General features: G+C 47.6%; 1 protein-coding gene across 16 annotated transcripts in view; it reads right to left on the bottom strand.

Annotated features, from left to right (window-relative positions):
• CLIP1 (CAP-Gly domain containing linker protein 1) overlaps positions 1-17,869 on the bottom strand; it is a 1,286,645-nt gene that overhangs the window by 431,225 nt on the left and 837,551 nt on the right. For all 16 annotated transcript variants that reach the window (XM_069619609.1, XM_069619610.1, XM_069619607.1 and 13 more), the window contains one exon: positions 4,683-4,845. In XM_069619609.1, the coding sequence (XP_069475710.1) occupies positions 4,683-4,845 (163 nt within the window). The remainder of the gene's footprint in view (positions 1-4,682; positions 4,846-17,869) is intronic.

A 17,869-nucleotide genomic window follows, 5' to 3' on the forward strand; every position in this document is an offset into this window, starting at 1 on the left:
ATGCATTCATGTGAGATGTAACCAAGAAAGAAAGGCAGGCTGGTCAGTCAGTCAAGAAGGAATAGTGTGGGGCTTTGGGCCACCATATCACTCACTGGTAAGTAGAGTTTGAGCCTGGTCTTGAATAGTTTCACTGATGGAATGACCTGGATGGTCAGGCAAAGTGCATTCCGGTGGAGTAGGGCAAGTAGAGAAAAGGAGCAAAATCAGGTGGCAGCACAGGGAGGGCTTGGGACAGACTGGTTGTTGAGGGAAGATGAACGCACTGTCTGAGAGGGAGAGCAAGGAGAGATGCAGTCAACAAGATATTGACGGATAGATTTAAAGATGAGAAGTATTCATTTAAAGTGGGAGCGACTCTGCATGCGGGGGGGATCTACCTTAAAGCAACACATTTATTACTGCAAGGTTGAAAACCACAAATGGAAAACAATGAGTTTTGTATATTTAAAATGGGGGGGGGAGAGACCCCCTGCTGCCCCACCCATTTCACACCCCCATCTATTTTTTCGTTTCTACCCATTTTCAATAGAAGGTTTTCAACCTTGCAGTAATGGTTTGAGTTATAATAGGGTCATACTGCATGGAGAACCATCCAGCAAGGTGACAGTGTGTTGGGATGGGGGAGCATCTGGGTATGGTGAAGTGTGTGCATGTAGCAAATTTGAGAACTTTGTTTAAGGAAGTGAAGGATTAAAGGGTAAGATCAAGGTGTAAGCTTACACAGTAGGTCCATTTTGATAAGCACCAGGGTTCACATCCAAGGGATCAAGACATGACTCTAGATCAGATATTATTTTAGTTTTTTATTTATTTGACAAAATAACAGGGGTCAGTTTTTGACTGGCCCTGAGGGATAGGATTTAGTACTTTGCCAAACCAATTGGCTTTCTATCAGGACTTTGGGGATCCTCAGTAGTTCCCTTGCTTCAAGCTTCACTAAATGAGTTCTGCCCTTGTGAGGGTTAACAGTCACTCTGAGTCTCTGGGATTAAGAGTGTCCTGCACATCGTTCTTGGCTTCCATTTTATCTATGTTGCCTGTGGTCAGCCTTATTCAGTTTGTCACCTACATGACACCACCATCCCTGGTGCCTTGGGTCACCTGGACGGGGGTCAGACATCAAACTCCTTCAGCAAGGCTAGACCCAATGGTACTATAAATTTGCCCTTGTGGTAGTCCATAGCTTACCTCTGTCCCAGCAGTCAACCTCTGGGTTGTTTATACACGCTGGACTTCTGGCTTACTGTGACCTCAGCCTTGGGGCACCTGCCTGACCCAGGTCACTTTAAGACTACCAGCTTGCTGAGCTGGATACTCTCCTCTTCATGTCCTCCTTCAAAAAAGGGGGACTTTTTAATCTGTCACCCAATGTTCTCTCTGGGTGTTACTCTCATGACCCTCCCAAAGCCATGCTCTTTTCCCTCTCTGGGATCCTTCACCTACTCCATTCTTTGGGTGTCTTTCCTCCCCTTGTTGATTACTTCTCCCGCAGGCCTTTTCGTTGTAACCTTACTGGGTTCCTTTCCTTCTATCACACTTGAAGGCTCATTCCGACCTCTCTGGATTTCTTCCCTGCCTTCCTCTCTCCTCCTAGTCACTCTGCCACGGTCTACCTCATTTTGTTCCACTTCTTTCTCCCTGTTCATCTCCCCGTCTCGTGGCTCCCTGCTTCAGGCCACAAATATATATTTTCTTTTTTGTCCTGCGCTACTCTCCTGTGTCCTCCACTGTTTCAATGGAGTTCACCTAAATGAAGCAGCTGCTCCAGTTGAGGGATTGGCCATCCCTTTTTTGCTTTGCCCCACTATGGCAGACACTATGTAGCTTGATTCCCCTCGCTGCTCTGTCCGTGGCAACCACAACATATGGGGCAGACATATAGCGGTCAGGCAGTTCTGTCCAGGAGCACACCTGACACCTATCTGATGTTACAACCAGAGTTGCAGGCATATTCCTCCATCCTTCACTGACCCCAGCCTCCCCCCCATCACCAGGGTTCCTCATCTGGGCCTAGTCACCATTCAAAGCTTGTCTGAAACCAAGCGACGAGTTGGAACATTTGACGTCCACAAACCGGATGCATCCCCCAAGACAGCGCAGCCTCCCCACACTTTCAGAACAAGCTGTTACCTAGGTACATGAATTGACAATAAAGAACAAATGAAATGTACATTTTCTTTCAACACCTTTCCATGAACTGCTATTGGGAGACCAGCAACCCTCAACCACCTATTGCCACTTTGTTCCCTTTCCTGACTCTGGGTCAGTAACATAGTCACAAAGGGCAATGATTAGAATTGTAGTTGGGTGGTAAGTGAGGCGCAGGGAGAATTTCATTATATTGAGGTGGTTGAGACCAAGCAGCGGTCGCAGTAGTGTGATGAATTGAAAGTTTAGGTACATTATCGGAGAGGACTCCTACGTTACGAGCCATGGGAAAAGGATAAGTGAAGAGACCTGCGGGAAGTAGATGGGAGAGTGCAGAATGGGGCTGGCATTAGAGGCTTGGAGAAAGAGGACATCCATTAGGCAGCTTAGCACCATCCAGTGGCATATAGCAGTGAGGCAGATAGTGATGCATTAAGAGATATCAGGGGTGAAGAAGAAAAAGATCTGGTTATCATCAAAGTAGTAGTAGTGGAATCCAAAGGAAGACATTGGTTTACTGAGGGAAGTATAAAGGGTGAAGAGAAATTGACTTGGGACTGATCCTTGAGGGATGCCCACAGTAGGGGAAGCAAGGGAGGGTGCTGTTAAGAGTTCCATGTAATGGGAAAGGAGTGGTCAGAGAAATAGGAGAGTATCCTCAGCATTCAACCTTGTTGATTACGATCTACTCAAGGGCAGACTACAGTCTCTGGGTGCTCTACTAAAGCGGCATGTTGGATTGCTTCCTTTTTGAGCCCCAGGAACTCTAGGGCGAATGTAGGTGAAGTCTGTTCGGATCCTTCACCCGTCACCTGTGGGGTGCCTCAGGGATCCTGCATTTCTGAAACATTCTCCAACATTGTTTAATGTCTATTTGATCCTGTTCCTGCTCTTGCTGATTAGCCTGGGTGTCCAGGTGGATAATTATTCTGATGACACTCAGGTGGTTGTCAAATTGTCAGGTTCATATTCTGAGGATGCAGCTAACTTGAATATCACCTTTGGATGGCTGTTAACTCCCTGGCTCTAAAGGCTAACAAAACGAGCTTTTAATTGTAGCTCCCACCATGAGGCTGAGGTCTCTGCCAGTAGAGTATAAACAGGTTTTACTCCTGGGGACGCTGATCCCGGTGGCAGAGAGGGTTAAAACCCCAGGGTTGGTTCTGGACGCCGAACTGTCCATGTTGTATCATGTGGCTCTCATTCCTTCCTCCTGCGGGTTGATTACAAAGCTTCTGTGCAATATTCACCCATATCTCTCGTCTGAGAACTTAGCTACCCTGGCCTCAGTCCTCATTAACATACGTTTGGACTACTGTAATAGTTTGCTCAGTGGCTGCACACATTCCATTATAGCTGCTCTGCAGGTCTCACAGACTGGTGCAGTGCGGGCAGTTTCAGGTCTTGGCAGGTAAGCCCATGTTACTGTGGCCAGGCGAAGCCTACATTGGCTGCCTGTAAAACTTAAAATCAGGCATAAAGTTTTGATGCTCACACACAAATGTGTGATGAGCACGGCACCCCAGTATCTCACAGCGCGCCTTCAACTTCGGGTTTCATCTCACCCTCTCAGGCCTCAATACTGCATGAGACGGATTAAACCCAGATTCAGGTTGGTGAAGGCAGGTGGGTGTAGTTTCAGTGTGCAAGGTCCTGATTTGTGGAACCTGTTGCTTCCAAACTTGAGAGCTGTCGAGACAACAGTTAAGTTAAAAAAAGAGCTAAAGAAACTCTTCTTTGACCTACCTCCCGATTAGGCATCATCCGCCTGATTCTTTTGAGCTTGTTCCTGTCGACTCAGAATTCCCCCCTTTCCCGGTATTCCCTTTCGCACTGCTCCTAAGGCTACTTGTTCCGGTTGTTCTGTCTTGTGGTCTTTTGTGTGTGCGCTCTGAGACCCATGGGCATGTGGCATGATGGTATAAGAACATTTAATTAATAAATACATATGCAGTCAAGTACAGTGTCCTTGAAGCGAAGAGAGGAAAACATTAGGAGAGATGGATGATCAACAGTGTCAAAGGCTATGCTGAGATCAACTAGAATGAGGATGAAGTACAAGTGAATGGTGGTGAGCAATGTTTAGAAAGTTGGAGACTTGGGTGAGAGACGTCTCGTGAAGAGCATTCACAAAAATCCAAATTGGAGGGAAAAGCAGTGTGTGTACTTTGAGGTAGATTCAGTTATGGGCAACTCTCACAGACCTTTGAGTCATATGGTGGGAGAGAGAGGGGGGGAAGGGGAGTGTGAAAGGGAAAGAGGGCAGAGCAAAGGGGCTAGGAGAGAGGGGGAGAGGGAGAAGGAGTGTGACTTGTCTAGAGAAGGGGGATTATTGCAGTCTGCAGCTTTTGTTTGTATGGAAATGACCATGGCTATTTCATAACAGCCTTAGTAGAGACCCAGTGAGAGAGGTTGAAGAGGGAAGATAGGTGATAGGACGTGTTAAGTGCAAACTCTTTGACCGTTTGGGTTAGGTTTATAAAACTAGCAATGAACCTTTGCAACATACAGGTGAAGATAAACTCTCTTACCAGGCCTTCCATTTTCTCTTGCAATATTTTCAGCTCAGACTGCTTTTCAAGGACATCTTGCTGGATCTTTTCCTCTCTACTTTTAAGGTTTTCAACACTTTCTAGTAGATTAGTTACTTTATCAGTTTCTTTTGAAAGATGTCCTTGTAGTTCTTCTATAGTCCTAGTAAGAGTCAACATAGCAACACATTTACCTAATTTCCATATACAAAGAGAACATAGCTATCAATCACCAAGGGTAATCAGTCAATATAGCAAAATGTACATATTCAGGAAGTCAACCTAAGAAATCTGATAAGAGAAATAATTATGACAAAATGAAAAACAGCACCTGAGTTTCTTAGAATTGCATGCTTTGTTTAATCCCTCAACTGAATAGGAAGACGGGATAAAAGATTTAAAAAATACATGTATACTTGCCTCCAGAAATCCTTAATAGTCATAAATTACCAGTGCTGTTTTTAAATCAAGGATAGCTTTACTTTTCACATTCTCCGTAACATAGCAGACCAACACAGACTCCAACCTTCTCCTGCAACTCTCACTCCCATCAGCCATTTTAGGATTAAAATCCCAGCATCACCTATGTACCCATACACGGATAGAAATTAAGAATTGATTCGCAGGAGCTAACATCAGCTCCTTGTGTATCAGGTGTCACCCAGTAGGCAAGAGCTATCTCTTAGAAAACAAAAGCTAGTGCATAACGCACTACAAACCTAGCTTGCACATGAGATGCAAATACTAATTGTTTGTCCATGATCTATCTTCCATTATTATTCAAATGTCTCTTAGATGTGTGCTTTATTCACCTTGCTTTACATTGCTTCATAAATACAGAGTGAATGACTCAGTATGGCATTAGTTGGACTGAGGAGTAAAAAGTACATCCTGGTAGCTATTTGTCTCAAGCCAACCACCAGCCTCTCATAGGTTACAAGCTGGAGCTAAATAGCTCCCAGCAACTTTGAACCCAGCCATATTCCAGGACCTGCTAGGGAAGTCTGGTAGTGTATCATGAGGATATATTATAGATACCAGTCCTAAATTCAAAACAGAAGCCCTAAATTGCATCTCGGAGCAAAAGCCACAGAACTATTCCTTTTTGAGACCTGCTGTTTACCAATGTTTGCCTGCAGAGCTCTAACCCTACAGAGGTCCGCAGTGAAAAACGCCCATATGACCTCAGAGTGTACACAATGTACTATGTTTTCTCTTTGCAATTGACTACATAGCTGGCTGTGAAAGTGCCACTGGTTGGTGGCAGCATTTAATCAATTTCAGGTACTTGTATGATAGGCCTAGTGGTAATCTCCGTGTAAAATACGGGTGCAAGGCCATGTAGCTGGGCTTTGTCCCTATTTTGCCAGGGTTAGGGAGCTGACCTTGTCAGGAGGGGGGTGGGTGACTCTCTCTCAACATGGGAGAGGAGGCCTACCGTATGTATGGGTTCCCAAAGCCAGTCCTAGCTCAGAGGTGGGGTGTGGGATTTGGAAGGGCCCCAGTCTGTGGTCCTTCTACCTGTGACTGGCTAAGTGAACTAAATACCACCTTTTCTTGCCCCAAACCTTTTGCGCACAATGCTGGTGGTTCTTTTTCTACATAAAACCTATCAATACAGCAATCCAAATCCACCAAGTAGTCCTGATACAAACTCTGGAATGTACTACACCTTTAACGAACTGCCATAATCCAGCGCTGGTGGACACAAGAATGCTGAAATTGACTATTTTGAGCAAGCCATTATCAAATGCTGGTGAACCTCAGTGCAAAAAGGAGGCAGTGTTTATATTCCCATTACATGTGTTTGGATATCTGTGACCAAGACCTTGAGGATAAGGAAACCAGTGTTTGGCCGGGACACCAGCTGAAGGAGAGCACCAATCAAAGGGACAGGGGGGAAGGAGTATAAAACAGAACATGGAAAACAAGGTAGTGTGGGTTGTTCGGGTGATGTCAAGTAAGGAGAAGGAGGACCAACAGACCCAGCAGAGAAGGACGGTGTAGAGTAGTGTGTAGGATTGCTGAAAGCATGTGCAAGGTGAGGTATTGGTTGGTTGGAGAAAGTGGTATGGGACTGTGTGAAAGCTGAGTGGGTGAGACTAACAGAGGAAGAGTAGGGGGTGAATGAGACTAAATGAGGTGACTGCAAGTGTGAACGGAGGGCGACTGTGGGAGAAGGTGTAGGTGGAGTGTAGTAGAGTGGACAAAGGAGTAGAGGGGAGAGGAGTAGAGTGGGGAGACCGGAGCAGAGAGTGCAGGAGGATAGGTTTAGAAAAGAGCATCAGAGGGCTATTGAGAGAAACTGAGAAAAAAAGTGGGCAAAAGAGAGGGGAGAGAATAGAAGAAAGGGAAAGGAAGCATAAAGCATAAAGCATCAGAGCAAGGAGTACAAGAGCCTGCCTGCCAGAAAAGAACCATGTGGGACCTGGGTAATTGGAAGGCAACTTTCCCTGATGGCACTCTTATTGTGAAACCCAGATTATGATTCACCCAGAGAAAATGCTGGTTGCCTTTAGGCCATTACAACCAGTCAGTTATTATATAGTAAGGGTTACAGATCTCTACTAGCCATCTTGGGGTTTAAGGACACCTGGGCTAGGAAGGGAACCACCCTGGGGAAACTAGAGAGGGAGGGACATCCCAGAGTGAGCCCCAACTCAATCATTTCAATAAAACCCCTTGAACTGTCTTTAAGAGTTAGTGTGCCCTTGAGGTCATCTGTGACACTAAGGAAAAATGTGTGTTATTATACAGATGACAATTGATCATGGGCACATTAGCCTGGGAATGTAATGCCAACAGAGGACAGTGCTAGTTTAAATGGATGTCTGGATTTAAAGTTGAATTGACACTTAAAGAGTTTGCGCAGGACAAAGCTAGCAACGTTTAAATGCGGTCATCCCCCCAAACCCCCCCCACTGATTCATGGAAGTGAACAACTTTGAATAAAGGAAACCATGCTATTGGAGTTTAGGACATTTATTCTTGTGCCAATTCCTGACAAAAAAGTCAAGCTTCTGCTTTTGTTAACCGGAAGAATAAGTTTTTCCTAATATATTCTTATTGAACATTTTTATCAAACATTGACATCCTTTACAAGATTCACACATTACAATTATGGAGGCGTCGTCCCCCCCACAACCCCTTTGCATCCTTTTCATGAAGCCCTGAGCGGTCATCCTTCCCCTTGTTCCCCAGTCCACTAGCTCCCCCATCCTGGTTTCCTCTTTGCCATATTTTTGCATGAAGCTGAGCCATTCACTTTCTATCACATTGGTTCTGTTGTGTAGCCTCGCTCTGTGTACTTCCATGTCCATGATTTCCCTCCCTATCATTGCCCATTCCTGTTCAGACAGTAGCCCATCTCTCTTCTAAAGGTAGCTAGGCACGCCCTTTGCTGCCAACAGGAGAAAGTGGACCATGTGCGGCACCCTGACCCACTGATCCTGCCTCCTCAGGACTTCAGTCCTGTGTGACTTTCTCTACACTCCTGATCCAGTCCAACACCTCCTTCCACTACGCCTGGGGTTTCTTGCAAGACCACCACATGTGCGAGTAAGAGCCTGTTTCCCCGCAGTCCCTCCAGCATCCAGAGTTCACGCCTGGAAACATCCTGGCAAGTCTCAAATGGTTATAGTGGCATCTATGCAGTCATTTTATTCAGTGCAACTTTTACTGGCCCGCTATTGAGTTCTTAAAAGCGTTTCTACAGAGCATGGCCAACGGGTCATCTGTTAATCTCATCTATTTTTCAGTCTTCAGTCACCCTGCCGCCTGTGTAATATTCCCTTTCAGGGCTCTGTACAGCTGTGAGATCAATAGTTTTGTAAAGGACCAGGTGTCTAACACCCTCTCAAATGTGGTCAGGGATCTCTGGATTGTGTCCCACTTGCAGGTCTTCCTCCAACTGCTGGATGCTTTGGAATTTCCCATCCTGCCATAGGTGGCTAACCCTCTCTAGGTCTGTCTTGAACCATCTCTGGAACCTTATTGGTTCCACAATCGTGTCCCTAATTGCTTTGGGCCATGTCGTGACACCTTTCATCCCTTTCCCACTTTTCCATATATTCCACAGTTTACCCAGATTACAGTGTCCTCCGATCCTCCTCGGTAGGGACTCGCTTGGTAATGTGACAAATCCAGTGTATTCGTCCTTTCTCTTTGGGGTGGGGGAGGTATCCCCTTTGAGGCTAGAGAGGTGTGCATGCTCAGCAGGTCCCTTCCTGGGGGCCTGGGGTAGGGCAAGTGGTATCTCCTTGGGAATGACTCCCCTCTTGGGGATAAAGACCTCCCAGTCCAGAATGCATTATCTGCCTACAGGAGATTTAAAAAGACTGTTGTTACTTCTGTTTTGCCTCCATTAAACAGTGACATTTCTTCCATCTCTGGTTGAAGAACACAACCCTTTTGTTTGTGTGTGCATGTATAAAAACACAAGGAACTTTGAATCGAGAGTCCGAGAAACTCCTATTCAGTGGGAGGAGAGAATCCTGCACAGAGGCAATCCTGTTACAGAAAGACGTCCTGGAGGGGCGGCGAAACTCTAGACCAAGGTGCCAGCGGTAGCGTGGAGAGTGAGTGCTTATAGGGTGCCGGAAGGCTGGTGTTCTGACCACCCGAGATGCCAATGTCCGGAGAAAGACAGAGCAGCAATTCTATAAGTGGGAATAAGGGTGAGAAGCCCTGAGAAGTTCAACGATATTATTAGTCCCAGCTGGAGAAGCCATAGGGGTCACAGCATCCCAGAAAACCTGAACAGGCAGATGCCATATGTGAATTAGATTGAAATAGTTACGAATGCTTTGTATCCAAGGCTGGGAAAGAAGACAAGGTTACAGGTCCATGACAGGGACCATGAGAAACCCGAACAGGCAAGCACCCTATGTGAGTCAGAATGAAGGAGATTTGAACACTTTGCACAAAGTCCGAGAAAGCGGACGAGGTTACGGGAGCAAGAGAAACATGAGTAGGCAAGCGCCCTATTTGATCTACCTTGATTAAGAGAAAGCAAGTATGCCAGAGGGCTGTAGGACCTCTGGGAGTCCAAAAGCCGCAAACTTATTATGAAGAGAACTGTGTTAAAGGGGAGTCTGGAGAGGTCCTGAGAAAAGTCCTTGTTCGTTTCAGGGAGAGGAGGTTCTTTCTTTTGACCAACCAAGTCTGCAAGACAGTTGTGAACTGTCTTACCTTATTTATAAACCTTGAACTTTGTGGAACTTTATAAAACCCTGCATCCTGAGAAAAGGAAAAAGAGTCCAAGTGTTGGGCCAGGCAACTGTCCTAGGCTGAGGCATTGTCCTGGTGCCCTTCTTTTTTTCTTAAGTGGTAGGGCCAGTTATTTGGTTAGGATTCAGACTTTTTACTTTGGACTTTAACATGCACCCTTAGCTTTAGTTTATTGGGTAGGGAACATCCCTCATAGTGATTGGGACAGCTAGGCATTTTTCTTTTAAATTAAATAAAACCTTTAAACATGGCAGTAACTCGTCCGACTCCTTCTGGTTTGCCACAGTACCCATAGCCATTCCCCTACCATTGTCGGTAGGCCTAGCCTTTCTCGCCCGGTTTCATTCCAGATTCTGGCTTTTTTGGCTTGCCATAGAAGTCGCAGCAGTTTCGCTCTGAGCTCTTTAAAAGTCACGGGCACTACTGTCACTTGGAGCATCTGAAATAAGAATATGAACTTGGGTAGGATATTCGTTTTAATTGAATTGATCCTTCCCAACCAGGAAAGCCTCAACTTAGACCATTCACCCACGTCCCTGTATATATAGTGAAAACAAAGACCCTTTGACCAATATTCTAAAATGCCTTTCATTAGTTTTACCCAAGTGGCAGGTCATGTTTTCTGAGCTCCCTTTAATTTAGGCCCTAGAAACCCCAGAAGCAAGTTTTGGCTATTTGTACTTCCTGGAAGAATGATGGGAGTGAATCAGGAGTCAGTAGAGCAGTGAAGCAGTGATGGGGAAAGCAGCTTCAGCAACAGAAGACAGCAGCTTAGTTCTTATTTGCTCTTGCTATATTATTTGAGACATTTACGCAATGGAGTAACTTTGCTGCAAATGTTGGGGGGGACATGACATTTGAAGAAAAGGCACCCCAGCCAAATGAATGGGGACAAAATGGTGTGCCATGAAAGTTGGGGGGACAAACACCCTTGTCCCCCCCGACCCCCAAAAATTACGGCCATGGATTTACGTAATTGAAATCCACAGGAGTTCAATTTGACCAAGGCTGTGTACTCATGCGTGCCAAAGAGAAGTCCATGTTTAAATCTAACTTTCCAGGCAGCGCGAGTGAGAGCAAATGTGACATTGACTAGCATGGCGACATTGCCATCTAGAGGGCATCCTCTGTTACTGCAAGCTAGCAGTAAAAAAAAATCACTTCCTGTTTTCTAACTTGATATTTTTCTGGATGAGAGGCTAGCGCAATATTAGGAATGCAACCAGAAAATAATATTTGCAAATAGTTACTCTTATTAATTCTTGAAAACAGAAGCAGAGATTCATGGATAGATGAAGCAGAGTTATGCAGAAGCATATGTGAGCAACAAAGACAAAACTCTTAAAGGCTGATGGAAGCAAAGAAACCAACTTTTGGAAACCTTAACTTTTAGGAGTGATCTAGACAACTGTTAAACATTTTTTAACAAGAAGTTATAACTGCCAACTTCCTCTGGTTATAGTAGAAGGAGATTCAGTCAAAGTAAGTGAGTCACCAGGGAATGAAGTAAGGGGAAATCGGTATTTAAGATATATAAGCTAACCAGTAATTCTTTTTCATCCCATGCAGATATCCTCCTGAGCCAAGTCCTGGAATCTGAACTGTTTGTTATTTTATCCACTTCCCCTTTTCCATTTGGGGTGCTCCGGACTCAGCTGTTAATCACTTGGCTGAGAGAGTTAACATCTTGGAGGAACTGGGGACTTCAGCAGCTCCTGAGGACATCTTGTGAAAACAGACCTGACATAGGAGAAGCAAGCAGTTTTCCTCAAACAGGTCCTTGATCCTCCATGTGACGTTTATCCCCAAGTACCTCAAGTCCTTCTGTTGCACTTTGAAGCCTGTAGCCTCCAGATCTCGCACACTTTCGTCCAGGGCTCTCATTTTATGGACTATAACAGACGTTTGAGTGTTCACTTTAAATCCTGCCAAGTTGCCATACTTCTCAATGCCCAACCTCACGGCTGCAATAGAGAGGATAGGGTCTCAGATACAGGAGGGCATTGCCAGCAAATAAGCTCATTTAAAATGTCCTATCGCCCACCCTCAATCTAAAAAGCCCTGGTTCAGTCTAATTTCCACCGCCAGGGGTTCCAAGACCAGGTCAAATAAGAGTGGGGACACCAGTGTCTTGTACACCTCTTAAGCTCATCCTGGGTAGATTTCGTACAATTTACCACAACGTGTGCTTCCAGGGAAGTGTATAGTGCCTCTATTACCCCCCCCTCCCTTCCTGTGTACTGTCCCATCCCCACCCATCCCCCGTCTCCCAGAGCCCAGCTTTCCCCCCTTAACCAGTAAAATACAGAGACGCCCATTTCCTCTTGGGCCACTAGGAATTCGGCCCCTGCCCCACTCAACTCTTCCCAGCCTTCACTTTCAAGTTCCCACTCTTATAGCCCCCACCTGTGCCTCCGCCTATACTCTAACCTGCTGAGCGTGTTGTCCCACCTTTAAGGAACTCATGGAGGCCACAGTAAGGACAGACACAAGTGATCACAGTTCAAGGGTGTTTATTAAACTGTATGCAGGTTGGGAAAATGCCTAATCTAAACCTAAAGCAAAGATGGGAGCAAGCGTCGACCATCAAATGATAATAAGGCAGTCCTAGTGGCGTTGAGTCAAATGAAAAAGGACATATACTAAAAAACCTATTGACAAACCTTACAACAAACACAAAAAGGGTGTGGGATAGTTTTCAAGAAAAGAAAGAACTATTCACAAATAATATGCCAGGATATGGTAGCCTGGGTCTTCCTTCTCCACGTTTTGAGCACAGGGTAAGGTGGGATCTTAGAGCACAGTACACTCTCGAGCTTCCCCAGCACCAGATGACAGTTCCACTTACAGCTATCAGGGTCGTCGATGGCTAGGTCTCGATTCTCTTAAAAGTCTCTTGCCTTCGAGGGCCTGATGTTTTCAAATAACAAAACAAACGTTCCTTCAACAAATAAAAGAAGTTCAGTTTCCAATGTTGGCTGGGTTATGTGTTCACCCCTGTGTCACCCTCTTCCGGGCACAGACCCTTGTCCTTTGTGTTGTTAGGTGATAGATTTTTCACCCGCTGGATCTCCCTCTTCCGTGCTTAGATCCTCAAAACAGACCGCTCGATATCAGGGCCTTCGGTGGTTGTGTCTTCGAGTTCCGAGGGCCCGATAGGTTTCCAAAAAAACAACAAAGACAACAGTTCTGTTCTATGTATTTCTCACGGGATGGCTTCACCCCTGGGCCCCCCTCTTCCAGGCACAGACCCCTAGTTGTTTTCAGCCTCCCTCCACTGGGTTCACTATGGCCTTTCAGGTGATGGCTTTAGCCCTGGGTTCCCCTATTCCAAACGCAGACCCCTCTTTGCTTTCAGCCTCCCTCCACCGGGTTCGCCATGCTTTCCTTTCACTTTCGCGCAATTCACTCCCCTTGGTTTCTCAATGTCTTTTCAAACAGTTCATAGTGGGCATCCCTCTACTGGGTTCACGTTTGTCAACACAGTTTCTTGAGACTTTAGACTTTGCCCCCTATTCGTCAGCATTCCTCTTCCGGGTTCACTCTTGCCAACTTAACCTTTATGTTTGCGGGATTCACTTCCCTTGCTTTCTCTACAGTTCTTAGGTCAAAGGCTTTCGACTGTATGGGAATTTTGCTTGACCTCCTGTATGACCCCTTTGAACTGACTTGACGGCTGTCCTACGGCCTTCTGGTATCTGTAGTTTCACTCAGACGGGGATCAACCAGTCTCTCTCGAGTTAGCACCCACGTGGTGCCAGTTCCTTCTGCAGCTGTTCTCCCCTTTAACACGTTTACAGTTCTTTGAACTTGGTTCACTTTGCGACTTTCATTCACCACAGCCCAGCTCTGATCGATTCTCTCCTCGACTCACCGGCTGTGATGAACCACTTGGCTTTCCTCGTAACTGGAGTCATGGTCGGTACCACGGTAGGAGGAGTTTCCCTCGCTCCCGCTTATCAGCGTCGACATGCTCCATGTACCATTGACACCTGTTGCAGCACACTTGGGCTATTGTCCTCGGTCTTACGACTCCCTCTGTGGAGGTTTCGTGGGTATTCTTCGAAAAGAGCAAGGTCGTGTCTCTCCTTGTCTGCCACTTAGTATGCGCTGCCTGTCTCCTCCTCTTGAACTGCTGGGCCTGGATAGCTGTCTCGTTGTGCGGTCTGCCTTGTTCGTACTGTGCTCTCTTGCTCCACCTTTTATCCCTATGGGGAAGGGAAAGGGCTGTCAGATGTGTGTGTGTGTGTGTGATTCTGATCAAATTGCCTGACTTTGCCTGACCCTTGTATCGGGACATGTCAGGTAAACGGCTCTGGTGTTAGTCCGTTCTCTTGTGTGCCGTGCCAAAGTGTTTGTGTCGGAAAAAAGGGGGTGGGGGGAAGTGGTTTTGAATGTCCAACATGGTAGGATGGGGAAGATTTGTTGAAAGAAGGGGGATACCGTGTCTCACCCATCAGTGTCCCACTCACACTCCCCGAGGTCCCCCCATCCAGGTGATCCTCCCTCACTATTCCACCCCCAGAAACTGGATCCAATAGCGATGGCCGTGTCCTGGGCACATGGATGACAGATCCCTGGGGTTTAGCTCGGGAGACACCTTTAGGTTTCTCACACACCCCTCACAGCAAGCCGACAGTTCCACCCCGAGGCGTGTTTGATAATCTCTCCCGTTCCACCTAGCAAGGGTCTTCCATTGAGTCCCTCAGCTCTTCCCTGAATGTGTGTTCATTTTTCTGAACTTTTGAGCCCCTTGTACCCTCCTACTCATGCCGAACTCCGCCACCTTGTCATGACTTGGCTGACAATCTTTGTCCTTTGTTGCACCCGATGGGCCTCATTAGGACTCCGGCGCTAAACCATGGTGCTATTAGCACCATGGTCCATGCCAGAGTCCGCCATGGCGGAATGGGGAATTACCACCCCATTCTGAGGTTGGTGGGGCGGTAATTCCCCATGCTGCCATGGCACTTCCCCATTCCCATTTTTGCCCCATAGGGCTCAATGGCGATGGGGAAGGCGCTAATTACGGTACCGCAAATTGTGGTACCGTAATTAGCACCAAGGTCCCTTTGCGGGTCCCTACTTTAACGGCTAGTAAAACCAGCCGTTAAGGTCGGGTCCCGCAAAGGGACCTCATAATTAGGCGCTAGGTGTTTAACAGCGCCGCAGCCTTTTACGGCACCGTTAAACACTTAGCGCCTGGGTCATAATGAGGCCCATGTCTCTTTACTTGCTTCTTTAACATGCGCAAGTGCCCGGTTTGCTACCTCGTTGCTCGTAATCCTATAATCCTCCCAGTTGAACTCAAACGTGAGGGCAAATGGGAAGTTCCACCAATACGTGTGAGCCATCAGCCATCTTGTAAAATGCCTACAGTCTCTCCTTCTCACGAGAGTCAGACAAGACAAGTACTGAAAGATCTTCACTTTGGAGCCCTCAAAGTCAATGCCTCCCCTTCTTCCTTGCCTTCAACAAAACCTCAATTATTTTTTGTTATAGTAGTAGCATGTTACCCCTACTAACCTGGGGCCCCCGGCCAAGCCTCCTCCCTCCTCTGTGCGCTCTGTCGATAGACACCTCCTTTCCTCTCGTTTCTCCAAACAATTCGCTGATTATCCCATTTAACTTCTACTCTACCTCCACAGGGGTTTCTCCGGGTGTCTCCTGTAGCCCTTTAACTCTCAAGTTGTTTCTCCTAGCACTATTATCCATATTGTCCACTCTCAGGGTCATCTCCAAGGTCTGAGTTGAGGCCGGAGGGTAGAACCTTGTACTGGAAATGGAAGCCCATGATCCTGAACCGTAGAAAGAACCGATGAGGCAGCCAAATTGGGACATGTAGATACGCGTCCTTCAGATCCAGGGAGCATATCCAGGCTCCCCTACACAGTATATCCGCAATAAGCGCTGGCATTACCATCTTGAATTTTTGAAGAGGAAGGGAGAGGTTTAGGGTGGAGAGGTCCAACGCAACTCTCAGGCCAGCCTGGTTCTTTTGTATGGCAAAAAACCTGGAGTAGAAGCCCAAGCCTCGCTGGGAGGCTGGGACTTCCTCCACTGCCTAGCTCTCTACGAGCGAACGAATTTCCGCCAGCAGAGTTGTTGTCCCAATCTGTGGGAGTGGAGGGAGGAGAGGAAGGAATGGGTAGGCGCTAACCCATGGACACTACGGATAGGATCCAAGGATCCATAAACCCCGGACGCCAAGACTGCGCGTGAAGGGCAAGCCACTCCCCTACCGGAGACACATGGACCCGAAGGGGCGCGTCATGCCTTCTTTCCCTCTGAGGCTGGTGCGGAGGGGCACTGAAAAAAAACCTTTGTCCCCCCTTCTGCTGCTTGTGCCAGTGCTGACTCGGAGAGCGGTCAGGCTGCCTCGACCTCCGTTATTGGAAGCCTAGGAACCCGCCGAAAGCACTCCCATTGTCAGAGCATTGATGTGACTGGGTGCAAGCCTTGGGGGTGGCCTTCGTGAGGATATATAAAGACTTTGCAGTTTGGGAACTGTTTTTCTTTTTATCTAGCTCCTCAACGGTGGTGGAATGAAAGAGGTCACCACCCTCAAATGGAAGGTCCAATATGTGTTCCTGGACGTCTGGGTTGAACTTGGTAGCCTGTAGCCAGGCAATCCTTCTCATGTCAGAGGCAATGCAGACGGCACGGCCTGAGGTGTCAATGTGTGCCACGGTGTACTCCATGATGACCTGCACCACCAATTTAGCTTCCGCCAGGCCTGCCTTAAAACGTGCCTGGCTCGGCACCAGAGTTTCTGGGACGACGTCACCTATTTCCCTGCCAAAGCCTCTGATTAACGGCTGCCAGCATGCCATCTGCGTTGACAAAGGTGCAGTGAGGCGTTGGAATACATCTTCTTGCCGTAAGCCTCCAAGATCATCTCCTCCTTGCCTAGAATCACCGAGGACGACTGAGGCTTGGAGTAGAGTGACGCCGCAGCGATCACCAAAGAATGCGGTTGGGGGTGTGCAGACAGCAAGAGTGGATCCCCCTCCAACTGCCTATACTTGGCTTCAAGTCGCCGATTGACAGGCTGGGCCGAATGGGGTTTAAACCATCCCTTTTTGGTCAAGGCGACAACATCCTTCTGCATCAGGATCACTGTTCTAGTCGCGGGGCATAGAGTAAGGACCTCGGCCAGAACCCCTTCCTCCGGTTGTTAGACCTCGGATAGAGGAAGCCCCAAATATTCGGCCAAACCTGAGAGCCGTTCATGAAAGGCTCTGCCCGAGGATGGTGTGTCAAGGTCCTCCTCCTCGTCGTCGGTGTCCACCAGGGTGTCCAGTTGGTCCGGTGCGGGTGGAGGAGTGCTAGGAGCAGACTGCTACAGAGACGGTGGCTGTTGCGGAGGCTGGTGTGGAACCGCCTGAACTGTGGTAGTTAGGGAAGCCGGAATCGGAGGACCCAGTGTGGGCAGTAAGGGCTGCATGGGGGGTCTGAGGCGCTGGAGCCTGGGAGGAATGACTATGGGTGCCTGCGGTGGGACTGGAGGGAGCATGTCCCTGATCACATCCCAAAGGATAGGCCCCATCTGAGGAGACCTCCCAAGCATGAGGAACTTTTCAAGAAACCTGTCCTCACAGGCTTGTGGGGTGGCTGAGTAGCGAGTGGCTGCTGGGGCCTGTGCATACTCTGCCTTGCTGGCTGCGGGGTAAATCTGACCTGTGATGCTGATGGATAAATTGTAGGCCACATACCTGGTTCTCCCACCTGCTCGGCATCATAGGCCGGTATCGGAGGAGAGGCCATCTTGTCTGGCACAGTGGCCATTTTGTTGGGCTGCGTGCCACGTGCCAAAGTCGTGGTGCTCGCCTCACTGGGCCCGGCCTCCTCCATGACTCTTGGCGGTGGTGCATGAGACCTACCCTGCACCTCAGGAAGGGGCCTGGTAGGCATGTTGCAAAGTCGTTGGTAGTGCTGCGTACAGGCGCCCCCTCAGA

This window comes from Ambystoma mexicanum, chromosome 10 (assembly GCF_040938575.1).
Source record: "Ambystoma mexicanum isolate Mex_15411 chromosome 10, UKY_AmexF1_1, whole genome shotgun sequence".
NCBI classification, from domain to species: Eukaryota; Metazoa; Chordata; class Amphibia; order Caudata; family Ambystomatidae; genus Ambystoma; species Ambystoma mexicanum.